At 28.1% G+C, this 22,390-nt stretch overlaps 2 protein-coding genes across 3 annotated transcripts; both read right to left on the reverse strand.

Moving 5' to 3' along the window:
• Window positions 1-467: 467 nt before the first annotated feature.
• Window positions 468-10,449, reverse strand: LOC106759841 (protein FAM135A). 2 transcript variants are annotated; one of them, XM_014643191.2, is made up of 16 exons: window positions 9,976-10,449; window positions 9,489-9,867; window positions 9,287-9,372; window positions 7,862-8,019; window positions 7,395-7,459; window positions 7,072-7,266; window positions 6,859-6,913; window positions 4,817-5,008; window positions 4,582-4,715; window positions 3,896-4,082; window positions 3,711-3,770; window positions 3,393-3,638; window positions 1,781-2,039; window positions 1,501-1,706; window positions 1,263-1,310; window positions 468-1,057 (listed from the first exon to the last, which is right to left on the reverse strand). In XM_014643191.2, the coding sequence occupies exons 2-16, from the start codon at window positions 9,590-9,592 to the stop codon at window positions 767-769; spliced, it is 2,286 nt and encodes a 761-aa protein (XP_014498677.1). In that variant the 5' UTR covers window positions 9,593-9,867; window positions 9,976-10,449; the 3' UTR covers window positions 468-766. The 2 variants fall into 2 exon arrangements, with proteins under 2 accessions (XP_014498677.1, XP_014498676.1); XM_014643190.2 differs by having other exon boundaries at window positions 1,263-1,313.
• LOC106760375 (cysteine proteinase RD21A) lies at window positions 9,608-19,499 on the reverse strand. The gene is made up of 6 exons (XM_022780234.1): window positions 19,415-19,499; window positions 18,098-18,333; window positions 17,848-17,988; window positions 17,335-17,599; window positions 9,788-9,867; window positions 9,608-9,703 (listed from the first exon to the last, which is right to left on the reverse strand). The coding sequence occupies exons 1-6, from the start codon at window positions 19,497-19,499 to the stop codon at window positions 9,608-9,610; spliced, it is 903 nt and encodes a 300-aa protein (XP_022635955.1).
• Between the last annotated feature and the right edge of the window lie 2,891 nt (window positions 19,500-22,390).

A 22,390-nucleotide genomic window follows, 5' to 3' on the forward strand; every position in this document is an offset into this window, starting at 1 on the left:
GCTGTTTAAATCTCAGTTATTAAATGATATGAGATTATTAAATTGAAAAAAAAAATATTATTTTTGAAAAATTTACGTTTATCTGGTACATATAAATTAGAATTTAGTACAAACTAATTTTGTACTTAAATTTATACAAGTAAATTTTATACCTGCCATCACAATTTTTCTTACAGTTTCATTAAAATGTATACTATAAATCCTCTACTACATTATGAACTGACTCTTTTCATTATCATCATTTTAAATCTATCAAGTGGCAAATTTTTCTTAGTCATCTAAAATTACTATTTTCTCTCTCCACATATATAATCTTCTTAACCATTCATCCCTTAACCATCTTTTAATTATATGACCAAATTGAATATTAATAATTTCTAAAGAAACATTAAAATAATTAAAAACAACCTTTTATCAAAATTAAAAATGTTGATTGCAAATTCAGTATATAATTTATATAACCCAGAATGTTAATTTTATCTTTTACAATGCACTGTCTATAAGATACAAATAATGGATATATTTTAATCTTTGGAAGCATTTTTCTAATTTCTCTTAAAATATTCTTTAATAAAACTTGTAGTTATTAATGATCTACCGAACCAAATAATTACATCCCTCCCCTAAAGATATACAGCTATTTTTCAAATAAACATTTTGAGGGCAAAATATAAACTCTTGGTTACTGAATCTAATACAAGGGTGAGTGGTTATGCCTGAAAGCTTTATAAGTGAGTGCAGAGAAGGCAAAAATCAGGGCACACTGCTACCGAAAAAGATCTGGGAATGACCACATTATGAACTTTGCAAAAATGTCAGAATCCAGAAACTCGATATGCGCAGCTCTACCAATTATAGAGTCCAGATTCTTGCCTTGAGTAGATGGATCAAAGTTCACGTCACAACGCATGAAGACTCGGCGTTGCATGGAGTTGGCACGGATTTGGTCCAGGCAAGCATTCAACATCTCCATGAACAGTTTACTCTTCTTTGAAGTGTCTCGTGAAGCAGCTTGGCATGATTCAATTCTAGCAGAATGGTAAGGCACGTAACCATCCTGAAAATGCCGTATCAGTTAACACCAAACCAAGAAAATTTAGTTAAAATGATTTAAGATCCACAAACAAAGACCAACTTTACAGACTTGTATTAAACTCATAAATGATAATGCTAATGTATAACAACTCAATTTCTGATTAGAGTGACAGTTGATAAAATTCCTAAAATTTATTGCGAGACAAGACAAGAAGAAAAGGTAATACCTGGGGAGAAGATAGCAGAATAATATTCCTAAAATGTTCCAAGGTTTTCTGCTGAAAAAAGGAGGGGGACGGGAGGAAAGATTTCTATTAGAACCTCATCAAATAAATAGTTCCATAAAATATATAAATGAATCATGCAGCTTTTATTTTCAAGAATACATCCCACAATAAGTTATTCAAGCAAACAAGACTATGAGTTCATGTCTTTATCCCAATCATCGCAGGACACAGTGCCTACCTGACACAGTTTATAGAGAAATGTATTTTGGATATCAGGATCATCCGTGAAAGTGAGTTGATGAATGCACTGTGTGCCTTTTAGCTTCTTCAAAAACCACAACCCAGAATTAAACAATGAGTTTGAACTATAAAGATACCCCAAGTGTGGACCAGATACTGAAACATATGTATGTAGGTGACTTAGAAATGGCTCCATAATGCTATCTGCAAATACAGGACAAAGCTTAGCACCAAATGTCATACTGATGAATATCATTGCTTCTACGATTATGAACTACCTGCTAGCGCTGATCTTATAATGAGATTACCAATAGAATGTCCAACAAAACTTAGCCTAATATCTTTCAAACTCCCAAATCTTGATGCTCTGTCCATTTTGATTTTAAGAAATAAAATAACTTCCTTAGCTAGCCTATTTCCCATCTCTCTAAAGTCTCCAAATGTCTTATCTTCATTAGCCTCTGACATCAGAAATTCTACTTTGGGATCTATCAAAAGCCACTGATTCCGGACAAGTCGTAAATCTAGATGATGCCCCTAAAACATTTTAAATGACAACCAATAAGAGGTCTGAATCAACTTTTTAACCACATACTTGAAAAAAACGTGGATTTAGTCAACCAATATTGCTCTGCGATATATGGATGCAGCTCTCAAATGAAAGTGATATACATGTTATGTTTATGATATACTGCATCCTATGTTTTCAGTTATACCATTTATAAAAAGCATAGCATTGTTCTATCTGACCTCAGTTTATGTCAGCTCAACTGGGCAACAAAATCTATCTTTTTATTTTCTGGAAATTTGAGATAATGTAAGGGTTACATAACACATATTTATTTAACACTTTATTATTGAAAAGGCTTACTTAGGAGTCATACATCCTTTTAATTAATCCTGCACTTTAGGTCTTTAAAGTCAATGTTATATACAAGAAATCTAATAAACTTGATCACGTTGAGCAGAGAGCTTACTTTATCAACAAATACTCTAATCTATATCGAAATAACTATACTAGCAGAAAAGCCAGCCCAAGCACACTAACAACAAAATAAAACCTGCTAGAATAAGAAAACAGACGATATTCCAAGAGAATCAAAACATATTTCTTAAAATGTTATCTAATACAGCCCCTCAAGTAGTAAACACACAAAGATATGACAGAGAACACTGGCTTATCTAGCCAAAGAGCACAGGCAGAGTGAGTTACAAAGCCTTCAGTTAAGGGTATTAAAGTATGGTTATTCGGGTTTATTAAAACTCAATACACACGTTACCGTACGGTATAGTTACTTTTCTGAGAGTTCGTCATCACTAAGTAAATTTTACTTTTACTTTCAGAATCATCAAGACAGATGTTACAGTTCTCTATCAAACTCGAAAGGAATGAGCAAGATCAAACTAAGAAGAGGAAAGATCAACTAAGAACACACAGAAAGCACCAAACCACATCCATAAATAACTAATTCATGCTCAAATGCACCAAAGACAACACCCAAGCTCATCCATGGCAACTCCTATTGCCTTCCTGAAAAAGATTAAGGAACAGGGTGCAGAACCTCGTTTTTCATTTTCTTAGTTTAAACTTAAACATAAAATCTTTGAACTCAAGACCAAAGATTGTGGAAATAAACTAATAGTACTGGTCTAATATATCTTGTTAAAGAATTTTAAGCTAAGGTTTTAAGTAAAAGGAACTAGAGGATGATCCATTTTGACAATGCTACAAAGAGATCAACAGTATATGACTTGCCACAGACTCTAAAATAGGTGGATAAACCTAATCACTTTCAAGCCACCAACGTCCAAAAAAAGAAACACCTAACAAACTCAAATCCTACATTAAAAATAGAAGGTATAGTTTGCAATAAAATCTACAAGACATGCCTGAAACCCATGCACAAAGACAACAATCTTCAACACACGATCATTACTTTGCTGTGCAGATTTCTTGCCTATACAATCATAAAGGTTAAGTGGAAAGCCATCACAATCCATATGCCCAATATGTTTCAGTAATGAATTTTCACTTGGAAAACGCCGCGGTACATTCAACACATGTTCAACAATCACAATTGGTGTATGCAAAGGATCTCCAAATATCTGCATGTCTTGAATTGAGCGGTTGTTAATCTGCAAAATAGTGATCAATATTTCATTATATGGGCCATATGTAAATATCAAACATTCAAGTTGACAGATTACCCGCATTTGTTCAATGCTCTTTCGATGAAGTTCTGCACGTGTGGCTGCAATCTGAATAGGCTGTATGATTTATGAGATCAAATTTATGCTTGAGTCTATTGCATTGAAAATTGCTTACTTTCACAAGTTTCCTGTTTTCAAAATTGCATGATACTCAAAATATGAAGGAAGACGCAAGCACTTACATCATCAGGTAACTTCCACAAACTGGCCACTCGTTTGGTGGCACGCTGGGAAGTCTCATCACCCTTACTGTTTGTATACTGATGAGGCATTTCTACCTTAGAATATAACATCCATATTGACCATTCAGTTCTCCGCTCCCTAATCCATGTCTCATGTAAAAATCCCATAATCTTTGTTTTGTTATCCCTAGGAAAATGTAAATATTATTAGCTTATTAAACGAGGTAAGATAAAGTTTCATGAATCATAAAACACATTTGAGTAAGAGCCAATGCAAAGGCCATAACTTGTAGTTCTCATGCAGTAAATTGGATTAATATCCTGCTATATTATACCTTTCAGGGTATGAAACCTGAATGTAGATTAAATTTTCCAAGTATTGATGCAAAGTTATCTTCTGAAACCAAATCTAGAAGTGGTGCACAATTGCAGGAAACAAAGGTTCATAATACGGTTCATAGTAAATTATATAGACTCATGGTAGTTGAAAGGCAGTAAGAAAAAGTAATGAATTTATTAGTCACAGTGTAAACCATGATTTAAATAGTAACAAAGTTGTTCAAATAATGAAGTTGGAAAAAGGGAAAACAAAGGGATATTTCAATCAGATTCAAATGCAGAATTTAAAAAATCAGACATCGTTGTTGAATTGTTATGAATCTCATGATATAGGATAAGAGGCAAACCTGTGGAACTTTAAAAATGTTTTCCATAAATAGGACAATTGATCTCCCAGCGAATGAAAACAGTCCATCAGCTCATTCTGGGACAGGGAACAAAGCTTTTCAACATCCTGAAAATCTAGATCTTCATTTCCTCCCTGGACAATAGGACAAAAACTAAAAAAGAAGAACCTTAAAACAATATAGATACAAAAAAAGTATTATTCTGTAGTCCGTAGCGTGAAATAAAAGCAAGAACCTTACGACCATTTTGTGGCTTGCCTTGTCCTACAACTTCATTTGCTAATGGATTCTCTTGCTTCATATTACTCACTATTGACTCAAAGTCTGAAAAATCAAAAGCTTCACTAATTGCTCTGCCAATTTTGTGTAGTTCTTCAAGCAATATATCACGAGAAGCTGACAATACTTTAACAAGCACGGCAGAGCCCTGGTCAGCCACACAACATTCAGTTAATGATTGGAAGAAAAATGTCAAAAGATTAAAACATTCAGATAGTGGACTAATGCCTTGCTTGAGAAAGATATATGTGGTGGAAGTACATGATAATGTTTGATAATTTCCTTAACAAGTAGAAGTGGAGGAGAGGTGTGTAGAAGATTCGGTTAGAGAAAATGTCTAAAAGCAAATAAAGTGATAGAACAGAGAAGCTTTGCATAGATAAAGAGGTATTGGGTGGGATTGGCCATTCCTAAGGTGGAAGACTCTCTGATAAGTAATTTCCTTTTTAATTGGTTCATCTTTCTTGTATCATTCCAGAGTTCATTTTTGGTGTGGGAAGCTAGTCTTCGTATTCGAGTATATAAACTGAAAAACATTTTTTTCATGGGCTAAATGTTTATTTCTTTTAGGCAATTGCTACCTGCATTCTCATATATCTTATTTGAGCACCTGCCCGTTAAGTGTAACTATGAAAATGATCTTTCCAAATCATTACACTTTTTGAAAAAATGCAATCCGAAATAAATTAAAAAGCTTCTGGATTACATGTTTTCTAAACATTATGAAAAAATATATTTCAGAATAAGGATTATGAATAAGATTCCATAATGTATAATTCAGAATAAGGATTATGAATAAAACATTACATGTTTTAAATCGTGATTTTGACTACATTGTCTAAGAACTTCTTGGTCTTGATAGTATTTTTCATCTTCTTAGATGTCTCCTCCTCAAAGAAATATCCAGGTATCATAACGAACACAAAAGGTGATATTCGGGAGACTAACTCCAAAGATGTGGTACAAGGATAAGAATCAAAGCTTGAGTACCATGTTATTGGTGAAAACAATAGAAAGAACGCAAGAGGTAACAATATAGAACATAGAAGGAAGAAAGAACACAAAAAGAGACTGAGAAAAGAATTTTGTATAAACCGGACGAGTCTGATGGACAATTATAGGACTTGCAATTCACTTAGAAAAATGTGATAACTACTCTAAGAATCACAAAGTTATTGTATTTTAGTTTCTTACATAGCCACCCTTATATACAAATGGAGTTGAAATATATCACAAACTTATCGTATTTTAGTTGAAAGAGATAGTCGACAAAAAAATAACTAACTCCTGTCTAACCAGTAGAAATAAATGAATTCATCCTAAGCTCGTTGAACGACTTCAACAAGCATATTAACAAGGTTCCAAAGCATAAAATCACAATACACTTTGAGATAGACCTAGATGAGATGGAATAATAACTGCCCGTAAAAAATTAAAATTAAAATTTAATTTACATTTTATTAAGTTAGATTTAATTAAAATTAATTTATATTTTATTAGGTTAAATTTAATTAAAATTATTAATATTTAATTAAATTTATATTATTTTTTATATTTTTTTGTAATTTTATATAGATTTTATTTTAAAAATTTATAAAATATCCTATTTTAAATATTTGTGGATATCTACATATATATATGTGAGTTTTAAATTATCCGCGAGTATTTTGTAAACTGTTGATGAATGACAGATAACGAAAGGGATAAGTAGTGGATTTTTTTGTTATAAGTCGAGTAGCGAGTAAACACTATTTGTGTCCAACCCGCTCTATTGTCATCTCTTATCATCCATATATGTCCTATAATTTTAGACATTATCATGGTCATCTACCAGTTCCACGCCATTATAGTGTTCATATCTATATCCATGCTTCTCATATAGGCAATAAAGCAAGGGAAGAGCTCAGAAATGAAATAATGCAAGAAAATGTTTGCAATTAATATTTTGCATGAAGTCAACTTGATCATAAAAGAGGCACCTAATGTCTTAGAACATACTTTATTCGAGGCCTCGCTGCTTTTATCTGCAATGACTTCAGTGTTGGCAGAATTGCTGTGATGGATCAAATGAACAGGTTACTCTATATAATCCAAGATGCATAAAAATAAATTAGCAATCACAAGTGCTCAAAAATAAAATTTTGAACAGACAGCTAATGCCAAAAGAAAATTCTAGCAGATTCAAACTGAAAAATAAGAACATTTACAAACCTGGGTAGCTTTGATGGAAATGAATGAGTGGCAACTTTTAGTATACTGGCATGTACACTTACGTCAACAAGCACCGCATGTAAAGCGTCAAAATGGACAGGACAATACGAGTGCAATCCTACAAGAGCTTTAGGAGGTATTCGGAATTCATGGATAGCAGCAGAGGAAGCATCCAGAGAGAGGTCCAATTCGACACTGTAGATGACATACTCCCATCAACAATCAACATGTCAGTTGCTACTAGTAGATATCAATAAAAATAGAAACACACATGTGTCTATATGGCACATTAGGCCAATGGAGATACCACTTTTATGACTCACCCTTGCTCAGTCACGGGAGCGTATATAAGCTCAAATTTTAAAATAACAGCAGTTGTAGCTAAATCCTGCAAATATGAGCGACATAAAGCAGGTCAATTTGATCAGGATATTGAACTAGAGAAAAGAGAGTTATGTATTATGTAAAAGCTAAGTGACTTTGTTTCACATGAAAGCTTGAGTAACCTTCGAGGTGGGATTTTATAGGTCCCCTTCTCAGACAGATGCAAACTAGTTTTGTATATTGTGGCTCGCATGTTGCCAACATCAATACATACATGTGTATGTGGTTACTCAATGCGATAACATGTGTATAAACTAATTTTTACAGAATTGATATGCCAACCAACATTGAGTAACCTAAAAGCCTCAATAATAGATACTTGGCACTCAAGATACAATATCATTCCTAGAAGGTGTTCTTTCCCTTTGTTACCCATGCAAAGAAAAGAAATGATACTGATCATTACCACCAAATTATTACGACGTAAGTTGAACACGATCATCAAATACAAATGAACATCCTGCCTAGCATATTTTATTCGAAAAGACTGCGTTGAGAAACTGTTATCTGTGTCATCAATCCTCCATACGCCATATATGCTGCTAGGATCCAGATCAGGAGGAACTGCATAACCAAAGGTTTTCTACCTCAGTATCACTCTTGCATATAAGAAAAGCTTATCCAATAGTTTTCATTCGAAGAAAATTCTATTATACACTACACACACACACACAAGAGAGAGAGAGAGAGAGAGAGAGAGAGAGAGAGAGAGAGAGAGAGAGAGAGATAAAGGAGGGATCAAATCACTCCAAAAGCAACTTTTATTTTTTCATTTTTCATTTTCTTTTAATATAACATCTAATTTATTTCTTAAAATTATTAGATTACAAGAAATAAAGGGTGAGGATGAGGAGTAACTCTTTGAAAATTATTCTTCAAATAACATGATTCCTTCTTGTGTGTGTGTCTAAGGAGATTACTCTAAGAATAAATCTAACATCCTCACTCTTCATTTTTCTTAATAAAAAGGCTTTGCATGACTGCTACATTAAGAGAAAAATGAAAAGTAAAGATAAGGAGTAATTCTCTTAGAGTTAATTTAGGGTAACGTGAACCTTAAAGGAGAAATGCAACGCTTTAATCTCTTCTTCCATTTCAAATTGTGAACGGTTGATCAAGAGAAAAAACCAACAACAATTTACATTTCTGAAGTGATAGATAGAGCAAAAGTGGTCATTCAAAATTCTTTCAAATGAAATAAAGAAGGTAGAGAAAAGTATTTCAAATCATATGTAGAAAAGTAAAGAGAAACATTGATGATTTGCTTATTTTTATATTTGTATGATTCTTTTGGAGTTAAGGGAGATGCTGACTTATTGTTATATACGTATGATTCTATGAATTGTTGTTACATATTCAATTCACTTAATGTATAATTATATGAAGAGTTTCTATTAACTTGTTAGTTAGCAGTCATAGATAGAGGAGCAAACTACGAAGAATTTTACACATGACCATACAAAGTTTTATTTTTTAGATGTTTCTTACAAAGATTATTTAATTATGAACGGTGAGGATCATGCCTCGTTGCCCCTCCGTTCTACTTCATAGAGGACTAACATTGGCTGGGAGAGACCATCACTTGAGATTGAAGTTCCTAATTACTCAATTTCAAATTAGTAACAAGCTACTATAATTTTGGAATTGGATTAAAGATTGTATAATTTTGGTCTGTTTGCAAATAAGTCCATGTTTAAAGAATCCTAATGCAATTTTTCCATAAATAAAGGTAAAACAATTATAACGAACTATAATACCAATCAACAGTGGGTTAAATAAATAGTAAATTATAATAAAAACAGGTGGCTAAGCAGTATATTCGTAGAGTTACCTTCATATTGAACAACACTTGCTGGAATACCGAAACATACGTTTTCACTGTCCTCCCATCTCACGGTAATCTTAATCTGATACCATCTATACAAAACAACACATGCATCGGTTTACCAGATTAGAAATTTAAAAACAAAATTAGAAATCAGAAAATAAGAAAAGTAAAAAAAAAAAGTAATATGAATGTATACGCAATATACCCCTGCTTAAAAAGGTCAAGGTTGTGAAACCTATGAAGATAGACAGCAATCTCCTGTACAGTCTCCAACGTAGCCTCCGACTTGACCTTCACAGAGGGTGGCATTAAATCAGGCGAACTCTACCGACTAGCTTCAATGTTACAGACCAACAAAACATCCTCCCCTGGTTGATGCATCATCCATATACCACAATAACCAACACAGACATCTTTCCCCTGTAGGTAATACTATCAATCATGATTAGCAGCCATTAGCAAATTCCTTTGCCCCTTTCAAACCTTCACACATCTCAAGCACACCCTGATTCTTAACCCATAAAACTCATCCGTTGATATGGACATTATGCGGAACACACAGGAGCAGGCCAGTGAAACTAAACCTGTAATGCAAAATAAATAATGGAACAATCAGAAATAAGATTAAAATTTTACAAGTAATATGATCATATTAATATAATTTTAAATTAACATTTGGCTTTCTAACTTACTGTCAAAAAATCCTCTCTCACGATTAATCCAACTCTTTCCCCGGACTCAAATTAACGATTAAGGAAAAGAAAATTCAAGATTATGACGTGAAACTGAAAAAATGAAAGGAAACAGCGCCAATAGCTAACAAAGCAATGTTATTATGTATCCTCTCGATAATGACATAACAATGAACGGAAATGAAAAAGGATAGAAAACAAAGATAAAGGAAATGGTATTCTAGGGTTCGTAATTGTCGCACAGTGTGGAAGGCTCAAATTATTAACAAACGAGGTTTGAATGAAATTGGAATGAACGGTTGACTGATCCTATCTCCAATTGTTCATCGTTCTTGTTGGCTGTGTGGAATTGTGATGGTTCTTGATCCTTGAAAATGAAAATGTAGCGAAATGTGAAATGTGAAATGAGAGTTCTTCATTTGGCAATGTCATTACAAACACAAATAACCTCTTTCTATTTTTCACAAGGCTTTGGACGTTGTTTGAATCCAACTCATGAACAATCCTAATAAGCGATAAAAAGCAATCAAATTAAAGTTATTTATTTAAGAATTCATTGACATGTCCGTTTTTTATTTTCATACTTATTTTTTAGTTAAAAAAAATCAGATAATATGTAAATTCTCCATAATTTAATTTTCCAAAAATATTCATAACATTTCAAAAATTAACTTTTCATTTCTTTAATAAAACTAGTCCAATTGAAAATTTTAATTTACGAATGGTGGTAATATTAGCCAAAAAATAAATTTTATGGTTGAAATAATTTAAGTATATGTTTGATAAATAATTATAAAATTAAACTTACGTGACATATAATTCGAAATATTCAAAATTCTTCAAGAAAAATAATCAAATACTAGTTTTAGACCAATCAACCTATGGTTTTTCAACAAAATCATCTTTCACTTTATACACAGAAATATATGATGATAAATGCATTCCAAATCATACTGACCAATAAACTATATCTAGAAAATAAGAAAATACAACATATACAACAAGATTTTGAAAACGACAATCCTAGTTAAGTTCAATACACCAAATCAATTAGAAAGGGAGCAAGATTATAAGCAAGTTATATCAAAAGATGAGAAGAAAAGATGTTAAGTTGGTCCCAAGACGATTTACTTAATATATGGTTATAAAGCCATTGGTTTAGTAAAGTACCTCAAAGAAGAATTTTTTCTAACTTATGGAGTTTATCTCAGTTTTTATAAATGATTTACAACATTTTTTACAAATTGATTGTTGAAAGCTTAATAGAAATAACTCTTAAGTAAAATTATTAGTTTTAATGGATTAAAATTTGTTGTAATTCATTAAATATAAGTTAGTGTCTTGGTGTAAATTTTTAATAGTTTTTAATGTTAATATCTATTGAGTTTTTTCATTGTGATCCTTTTTATTTTTTTTTCCATGGTCAATAAAGTCTCAATTTTAATTATTTTTTTTCATTTTAGTCATTTATATTAACACGTTTAAATAGTTGATAATATAAACAAAATATCATGTGTTAATTTGTAGTTTTTGTTTATTTTATTTTTCTTAATTTTAAAAGAAAATTGTTCACATGTCAAGTCAAACATCACATCACACTCTGTGTTATATCATTATATGTTATATATCATGTATTAATGGTAATGTAATATAACAACGGTCTTATATTTAATTCAGTTTCAAATATTTTTTAAAATAAAATAATTTTATTCAAATTTAACTTTTATATAAATATTATATTGATATTTTTTTAAAATAATAAAAAATATTTCTGTTCAAAGTGAGACGAAGTTTTATTTTTATAAAAAGGATGTATTGATTTTTTAAAATTCACATTTTATTAAATATTTTTGAAATTATTTTTGAATAAAATCTAACTATATTATTAAAATATAAGTTTTAGATGTTGAATTTTACTACATGTACAAATATATGATTAAAGTTGGTTTAAAAGTAATTAAGAACTTTCCTTTTAATTTTAAACTAACTCTAACTCTATTCTTAACCTAATGAAATTACATAAATATAATAATTATATTATAATAATATAGTGAATTTTAGTAAAATATTAGTATAATATTTTAATAAAAAATAAATTTGGTGTTGAATTAGAAAAGAACAAAATTGTTTCATTTTAATAAAAATATTACTATAATATTTATATAAAAAATAAATTTAATCTCACTTTAGAAAGAAATAAAATTAGTCATTTTAAATAAAAACATTTTCTATAACATTTATATAAAAATTAAATTTGGTTTCAATTGAGAGGAAAACAAAATTGTTCAGTCTTTTAAAAAAAAATTAGAACTACATAAAATCAAAATAACAAATATAATGACTAAATTGAATATAAGACACTGACACATAACACTGCTACTATGACCATATAACATGATATTGACTTAACACGATTTGTTTTAAAATTAAGAAAAGAAAGAAAAAAATTATATAAAATAAAAAATCACGAATCTATGACATATTCTGTTTATATGCTGTTTTGATTTATTAAAATAATAAAAACATCATACAATGAATTTTTAATTGATTATTTTATATCTAAAACTATATATAAAAAGATTTTTCTCTTTTGTTTAATTAATTCATATTCTTATTTTTCCTTTATATAATTGTTGTTAATTAAATTTTTAAGAGTAGTCCTTAATTTGGATTTTTTATAATAAAACTGTCAAGGTTTCATTTTTATTCTTTTTTGTCTTACTTAACATTTAGATATTTGTTACTACTCCTAATGTTTTTTTTTTTATATTATTTCATCTAGATATTATCCACTAATTTGACTATTGAGGTCTTATTCTTAACATTAAATTAGTCAGTAATTATTTTACATTATAAAAATAAATTAAAATTATATTTTAGTTTATCATTTTATTAACTTGTTATTTGTAATTGAGTTTTGAAGAAGAATTTCTCATCTTTATCTATACATATATAAATATTTTAATTTTACCTATACATATATACAATTCTTAATACTTATATTTATATTATATACAATTCTTAATATTTATATTTATATAAAAAATTTAATATTTTTCATTTTTTAAATATCTATAATATATTATATCATGAGTTGATAATATTTTTACATTGATCATCTTTACTTATACTTCTTTAAATTTTGAATGAATATATTATCATCAAATTATAAATATTATTAACTCATAATATATTATGTTATAAACATTTAAAAATCAAATACACAAACACTATCACTCATAGTATAATATATTATAAATAAGTTATAAATATTATCAACTCATAATATAATATATTATAAATATTTAAGAAATGCGATTACACATACATACAAATACACAACCACAACAGCCTTAAGCGTGTGTGCACTAGTTTTTTATAATTAAAATTCAATTCTAATAAATTAAAATGTTATTTTAATTTATTAAAATAATAAAAACGTCATATAATGACTTTTTAATTGAATATTTATATTTTTATTTGATTAAAATATTTTTCATTATAAAGCCAACAAATCTAAGAACATTTTTAACATAATAAATAATTTTTAATCAATTGCAAACAAAATTTAACATTTTAAAAAATACTAAAAAGCTCCAAAACAAATTCATTATATGTAACTAAAGCAAAATCAAAGATAAAGAAATACAGTTTAAACACAATGTTAATATCTTCAACACTTATATCATCTCAACATAACATATTATATTTGGAAGCATCAAATTTTAAGCTTAAGCTTAGAAACATTAAATCTCTAAACTTCAAGTTTCTATATCAACAAACATATTTATATACTTATCTAATAAGAATATCTTTGTAAGCTATTATATTTTAATGGATTTTTTCATTTTATTTTTTGAATTACGATCACGCGTACTTAATATAAACACTTTAGTTGACCAAATACACTTATTACTTTCCTAATACAGTTTAACCTTAGAAGGACAATCTTTTTCATCAATGAATATAATAAACTTAGCATACTTTTTTGGTCCTATAAATCTAATTTAATTTCAATTATTTAATGCCGTTTCATAATAAATCTCAATAAATTTATCCAATTGATGGTAAGAGAAACAAGACTGATTAAATAAATACTAAATTGGTCACTAAAAATAGCGGCAAGTCCTTCATTAAAATTTTCATACAAATATGTTCTCGAAGAAATTATATGCTTTTGTATAAGATCTTATAATTTATCTTTACACTTTATAAAGAAAAAAAAACAACAACACAAGATATTATATTACTTTGTGATTTCTACCTTTATGGAGCAAGTTGCTTATTTGAACACTTTCTTTTCCAAATAACATAAACTAATGGGTGGTGATACTTTGACATTACAAAATTGCATTAATTTGATATGGAAAAATAACAATATTTTAATTAGATTTACAATATCTTTTAATATTACTAAAAAGGATTGTCAAATGAATGTATTTTTAAGGAGAGAAACAAAATAGAGTATTTTGGAGTTTGTCTAAATCACTACTTTAATTTTGGTGCATTTTTGGCATGTACTTTTTCAATAGACTTAAATTAGTATTTATTTATCTATATGAATGTATCATTTGTGCATGTGTTGACGTACAAAAGAAAATGAACAGAGACAAAGTTTGCTATAATATTAATATCTGGCAGTGTTTGGCTTTCTTAAACCGAAGAAAAAGAATAAAAAGGTGTGTAATGGAGACGTTTCTGCATTATAATACATATATAAATTCCAGAATCAGATTCGTTTTCATATGTCGGTCTTAGCCCAGAAAGAATCTTTGTCATAAAAATTGAAAAAAGAAAATGTTCGACAAAACAAGATTAAGAAACAACTGAGGATGAGTCCGAATATTTAAAACCTCTGATAATTATAGGACCAACTCTCTTCACCATCCAAAATGTTCCTTCCTTAAGGAAAAAGTTACAATTTGAGATATGCTCATTCAATTATGTCTTTCTTATTTGCATATTGCAGTTTTTTAATTGAAGTAAAGTGTATTTTTTTTTATAAATAAATTATTCTTTTTAATGAAACAGTTTAACTGTTTCAGAGAAAACTTTCTCAAAGATATTCTTAAGTTCATAAGGAAACTATTTTCATAAAGTTTTTATCGTACATAATTATTTTAATTTTATTGGTAAAAGAAATCTGAAAATATCTTTACATGTTCGAACTGAGTATCAACAGACAAGAAAAGGGAGACATATTTTGATGCCTATGGCTTTCTGATAGTGGCAGTTCAGTGGTGACTTTTAGTCAAAAGGGTCATGTTGATATTTTGAAAATTTTTATTTTTATAACTTCATATTACTTAATAATTAGTGAGAACTATTTTTTTTTTAATAATACATAGTTAATTAAGTTTCAATGCATCATTTTTGTTTAAAATCATTTATGTAAATCATTATAAGATTTATTGAGCCTAAATTTAAAAGATGATGATACTTATACAATATTTTTTTGCAACATTTAAATATCATCTACGTATCATTTTATGATTAGTTCAAAATTATTTTACAATTAATAATAATAATTATAAATATAATCATAAACCAATCATAAAATAACACGTAAATAATGTTCAAATATTATAAAAAATATTATCTAAATATGATTATCTAAATTGAAATTAAACTTTGAGACGCTTCTTCTTTATAAAACTCAAGATGGTGATATTATCGTTTGTGTCACAAAACCGATCTCATACTAACCTTCATCAAAATCATTCTTCCCTGAACAACCTTTTCAGTAACTCTGCTATACTGTATTAAAATATCCCCTATGGTGGAAACCTAGGAAGATTTGTTTTCTCCAATAAACATGTTCCAACAAAAAATCCATGCATATATATACCATTTGAGTCAAAAATCTGTCGTACTGCAAATTGTTCCTTGTCACTTTCTCTTTACCAATAACTTGTTTTGGTGACCGAAGCATTTCGTCACCTAAGGAGACTGGGATGATGAGTGATGACGAAGACACTTAAAAGCAATTAATCAACCATAACATAATTAAGGAATGCTATGAACTACCTAGAAAACAATAGGGTTTGCATAATGAATGACATAAAAACATTGAAATAAATTTACTATTAAGCAAGAAAAAAAAAAGAATATAAGAAAAATTATTAAATCAAATATGCTACTTATATATATATATATATATATATATATATATATATATATATATATATATATAACATGTTATAACAAACTGAACTTATTTAAATAATGAAAAATAACAAATTATGTATAATAATTTTATCAATCCATATTAAATGATTAAGTGAACCTCTCCTTATGCAGTGGTTTTTGTATATTTTTATACCATAAAAGAGAAATAAAAGGAAAAATAAAATTAAAAAATGAAATGAAAATACAAATTTTAAATATGTTTCTACAAACTTGAATGTAAAAATACTGAACTTTTTTATATCTTTAATTTGTATATACTTTTGTTAAAACTAGTGCAAAACATATACATTATATTAATTCTCGTGTGTATATTATATTGGTTTCAAAATTGATCTAATATATATTGATATATGATATTTAAAAACATATTATATTGATTTGAACTAACAAATCTAATATCTTTAATTAAAAAAAAAAGTTGTCCAAAAAGTGATCATGCGAGAGGTATTTTTTTCTATAGGATAAGCATGTAAAGAGAATAAAAAAAAATAACTGCTGTCATTTTTTTTTTACTGTATTAGTGTATCCTTATTTTTCACTAATATAAATTTAAAATTAAATTGATGTAATATCAATATTTTGATATATTAAACAATGTTTTAAATTAATATTTAAGTTATTTATGTTATTTGATAAGTTTATATTTAAATATCAATTTATAACATTGACACGTAAAAAAGACTATGTTTTATTAAAAAATTATATTAATTTATTTTTTAAAGTTTAAAAATGAAAAAAAATGATGTAAATGAGTTTCAATTTTCAAACCATTTGTTCTTTTAAAAAGTAATGATATTGCACCAAATGATCCTTGAAACTATGAGTAAATTGGTGAAACTGCGCCCACTAGTAAAAAATATATTTTAGGACGTACAAAAACGAACTATGACATACATAGTTTTATACGTTATAATAGGTCTATATATTTTATGACGTAGTAAAAATTTACTTTATCTGAACATATTATGACACTGAATGTGAACATAGATAATTTTACTCAATATCAATTCGAAACAATTTTCTCCAATTATAACGTACATAAGTAATAAAAATTTACTTTATCTGAACATATTATGACACTAAATGTGAACATAGATAATTTTACTCAATATCAATTCGAAACAATTTTCTCTAATTATAACGTACAAAACTATGTACGTCATAGTTCGTTTTTGTACATAGTTCGTTTTTGTACGTCATAAAATATGATTTTTGTACTAGTACTCTTAACGGGATAAGATGGCTCGATCGCAATTCCACACTTTCCTGATCTGCTGTTACCCAGATTTCTTTCTATTCTGATGTATCCTTCCTCTCCCCAATCAGCACCCCATGAATTCCTCATAATCCAATAATCATGATCGTTTTCTGTACCATACTCAACAACCACAACACCATGATCTAGTGTTGTTCCACATCTTCTAGAGAAGACACCCTGATAAATATGAAATATACTGATTAAAAAATTATGTCAACATTGCAAAACCAATTTTGTTTAAAGTTTAAAATTGAATAAGGAAAGAGTGGAAGTTTTTATGTTCTAATCAAAAACAAAAAATAAACCACATGTTTTTCACTTAGACTCAAAACTTTGGACTTTGGATCTTTCCATTCTACTTCTTTCTATGCAATAGGCACACCTTCTTTCCCCAGGTCATGAATAAAATCAGATTGGAAACTTACAGATGAACAAAGTTGAAATTCCCTTCCTCCTCTTTCAATAGCAACACTCACGGGCTGATTTGCAACGGCCTTTTTCAATGCTGACTCATCATAGGAATTAACATCTTTATAAGAATCAATAGAAACAACTTTGACATTTTTCTGCACATTAGCAAAATAAACAAACAAAACAAAGGAACATAAGAATTTGATTGATAACTATGTTTTAGAAGCAATTATTTTCTTAAAAGATCAGGTCCAAGTTACTAACCCTATACTGGTCACATATACCATCAACAGCACGGTAAGGGTAATCCTCCTCGGAATCGATGTCTCCATTGTTGATGATGAACTCAAATGCATAGTCCATAAGTCCTCCATTGCATCCCATGTTATATCCTGTATCACAACCCACCAATTCTTGTTCTGATAATGAAATCAGTTCGCCAATCACTATCTTATTAATTCCTTGCACAGCACCAATTGCTGAGAATGACCAACAGCTCCCTACATTAAAGAAAATAGTCATTAAACAAAAATCTCAAACTAACCTTAAAAAATTACAGGTTATTAAGACAAAGATCACTCAAGAAACTCATTTGTCAAAATACAACTACAAACACCGAAGGACTCTCCTAAGCTAAAGTAACTTTCTTTAAATTATTATTTTGACATTTTTACTTAGGTTAAAATGTAGAGAATATTAAATATTCTTGGACAACAGAAGGTAAAAAAATTGGTATGGTGCACAGAAACAAAGAACTATAAAAGTGATTGGTAGGTTTTAAGTAGTCATGTGTCCTGACGAATCTGCGTAAGATTCATATACAAAAACGAACTATGACGTACATAGTTTTGTACGTTATAATAGGTCTATATATGAATTCAAAATTATGTTTATATCAATTCAAAACAATTTTCTCCAATTATAACGTACAAAACTATGTACGTCATAGTTTGTTTTTGTACGTCATAAAATATGATTTTTAATATCATTGAAACTAGGATGAATTGGCTCACTTTAATTTTTTTGCACTACTCTTTTACCCATCATATGTTTATATTATTTATATATAACAGGTGGAATCTTTAATTATAAAAATATATTTATATACATGAATTTATTACTATTTAATATATATTTAAAAAGAATAGAATTGATAACACTTATGATGTGATAAAAAAATACACGTAATAAATGTATATAAAATAAAAATATATCTATATAATTTGTGATTATAAAATATAGTGTGAGAAAGAGAGATGAAAAAGACAAAAGAAAGGTTTTGATAAAAGTGTAAAGAAAAAATGTGAAAAAATAATGATTATTAAGGTGATTTAATTGTCCTGGCCAAAACCTTATGTTGGTTCAGTGCTTGCAAGTCTCTTGAAAAGAAAAAAAAAAAGAAGACTTATGCTGTGTTCACTTGAACAGATTTTAGAGACGAAAGCGAACGATGAATTACATAACACAAGTTGTTCTTTTCTACTGATTTGCAAGCGATGAATTGTGGGAATTTGCGGAGATTTGCAAGATAAAGCTTCTTTTTTTCATCTCGTTATTAAGAAGAGATTTGCGTTGATTTACTCACAAATGACATATGTACCCTTCTAAAGTGCGTGTAAGTCATTCTCTGCACACGTCTCTCTTCCTCGTCCTGGTACTGCTCCATAGCTGTCTCGCACTGAAAGAAAAGGTGAAGAGTAGAGGCAGTCCTACCATGGGCTCATCAACCCTATTTTTCCTTTTGATTTAAAATTAAAAATTCACATTATATATTAAATACATTGAGTCCTCCTTATTCTATGGTTAATTATTTAAATAATATTAATAAAAAATTAAATTTAAGAAAATTAAAATTTAATTAAATAAAAATAATATTGAAACTGAAGTGAAAAAATTCAAAAAAATATAAAGACTAAATTAATATTTAAATATAAGGGAAAAAAATAAAATTTATAATATATAAAAAAAATTTACAATTAAATATACATTAATAAATAACATTTTATATTATTTTAATAACTATGAACATTTTGGTAATCTTTAATTTTTACGAATTAAACTAATTTTTTAAATCTGTCACATCAATCAAATCTTACACTAATTCTCACAAACTTTACTCTCAAATCTATCCTCAATTATCCACAAATCCACTCAAAAAAACAACAAAAAAATTATCCTCAAATCTATTCAAATCATCTCTTCCAAATCCTTCCAAACGAACACACCCTTAGTTTCTTAACATTGGAATACTTGAGTTTGTTCAAAAGGACAGATAGAGTACAAGTGTGGAAAGGATAAGAATGAATTTTAAGAAGGAAGCATTTTTTTAAGCTTAAATGTGATTTTAGTCCCTTAATTTTTAATTAATTTTTAGTGAAAATTGAAAGTAGTTCCTTTTCAAAATTTTAGTCTAATTTAGTCTTCCAACTTTAGAAATATATAAATTTAATCCTTTTAACCAAATTTTGTTAACTTTATTTGTTGTTTTAAACGTTTTTTAGTTAACACTGAAGTAAAAATGTGTCAAATAGTGCAAACAACTCAAATACTAAACCTCAAATAAATCTAATAAAATTTAGTTAAAAGAACTAAATTCATACATTTCTAAAGTTGGGAAACTAAATTAAGAAAAAATTTTAAAAAGAGACTAATTCAAATTTTCACATAAAGTTAAAAAACCAAAAACATATTTAATTTTTTTTTTTAACAACTTTTTATAACACGTTGTCATTAATTCATTTCAAATATTTTTTAAAATAAATTCAAATAAAATCAATAAAAAGAAACACGTATCTTAAAATATCGTATGCTTTTAAGAAAGTTAGTGCCGAAAATCTTGCAGGTTTCATTCAGCATCTTAATCAACTACTGTACATAATGACAAACACACTAAACACTGATACACAAGAACGGCTTCAAGTTCCAATGTCTTTCTGGAATTTTCTGCATTTCTTTTGTCCAGTTCATGTTTGACCATCAGTGCCAACACTGAGGTTTTTTTTCTTTTTGACAATTATGAGATTTCATTTTCTAAATATTGTATAATGGAATTTGATGAGAAAAAAATTGTGAATTTACGATAAAATCGTTAATGTAGAAAAAATATATAATACACATATCAATTTTTCAATAAGTTGGTCACTTTTCTATGAATTTAAAGTATGTCAGTATAATAATAGATAACTAATGTATTATTATGTTGTTAAAAAAACTGTTCCAAAATAGCTTTTTTAAGTATATTCAATTCTAAAGATAAACTTATATTGATTAGTAATAATTGATTCATTAAATTTACAATTAATTTATATTGTTTTATTATACAATTTACAATAAAATAAAATATTCCTAATTTATTTATGCAAAGTTATGAGTTCAGAATAGTGCCAAAAAATTCTTATGAGGTGCACTTATTTATATTGTTTTATTTAATTAGTATAATTAGTACCAATGTCGTATATGAAATTATATTTTCATGTTTTATTGGTGATGTATTTTGTAACAGTTTATGAATAAAAGTATAATTCATGTTTATCGAAAATCTTCACAAAGATTCATATTAGTGTATCCTTAAATAAAATCTAGCTAAAAGGAGTTCAGTTGAGACAGAAATTGAAGGGATGCATGTGCCTGATGTATAGGTTCTATGATTTAATCATATCCCTATAATTATTTAATTCAGGAAAATGTAGAAGTTAGGTCAGAGCACATATATATGTTTGATTGGCAAACAAAATTTTAGTTTGGAGACTGAAATAAGAGAAGTTAAAAAGATAAATAATTATATGATACACTTAATTTTTTTTTTTGCATTCTTTTAATATTATTTTTTATTTTTTAAATATACAAATTTATACTTTTATAATTATTTTATTTTTATTATTGTGTATCAAATGTGGAAATGTATTATGATATTTTTATCCTAATTAAAAAACAAAAGAAAAACGAAGTAGAACAAAAAGGTGAAGGAATCGGCCATGCATGGTGCATTAGTCAGAGGGATCTTCTGCCACTTTCGAGAAAACCATCGATGAGTGGTTGCCATCAAAAAATTCTCTAAATGGATGGACTAAAACAAAAGGAAAAATTTCTTTAATAATTATTTTTTTAACAATTTTTTAACAAAGTATATACAGTACTTATGGTTGGTTCGTTTTAAATATTTTTTTTAAATAAATTCAAACACACAAATAAAACGGTGATAAATATTTTGTTGTCAAAAAATTATTAAAAATTGTTGTTAAAATATTGAATAATGATACTTAAACAATATTTTTTTGACAACATTTGAATATCATCTACGTGTCATTATGTGATTGGTCTAAAATTACTTTACAATCCATTATAATAATCATAAACATCACTATAGACCAATCATGTAATGACACGTAGATAATATTCAAATATTGTAAAAAAAAATGTTGTCTAATTATCCTTATCCAAAACAAAATACGAAAAAACGTGTGGGGACCAAAGGTTTCAACATGTGCCAGAGATTTGCCACCTTCAATGGTTCTAATACGCGTCTAAAATTCCACCCTTTCGCACCACTTATCATCT

The sequence above is a fragment of the Vigna radiata genome, chromosome 5 (assembly GCF_000741045.1).
Source record: "Vigna radiata var. radiata cultivar VC1973A chromosome 5, Vradiata_ver6, whole genome shotgun sequence".
In the NCBI taxonomy this organism is placed as follows: domain Eukaryota; kingdom Viridiplantae; phylum Streptophyta; class Magnoliopsida; order Fabales; family Fabaceae; genus Vigna; species Vigna radiata.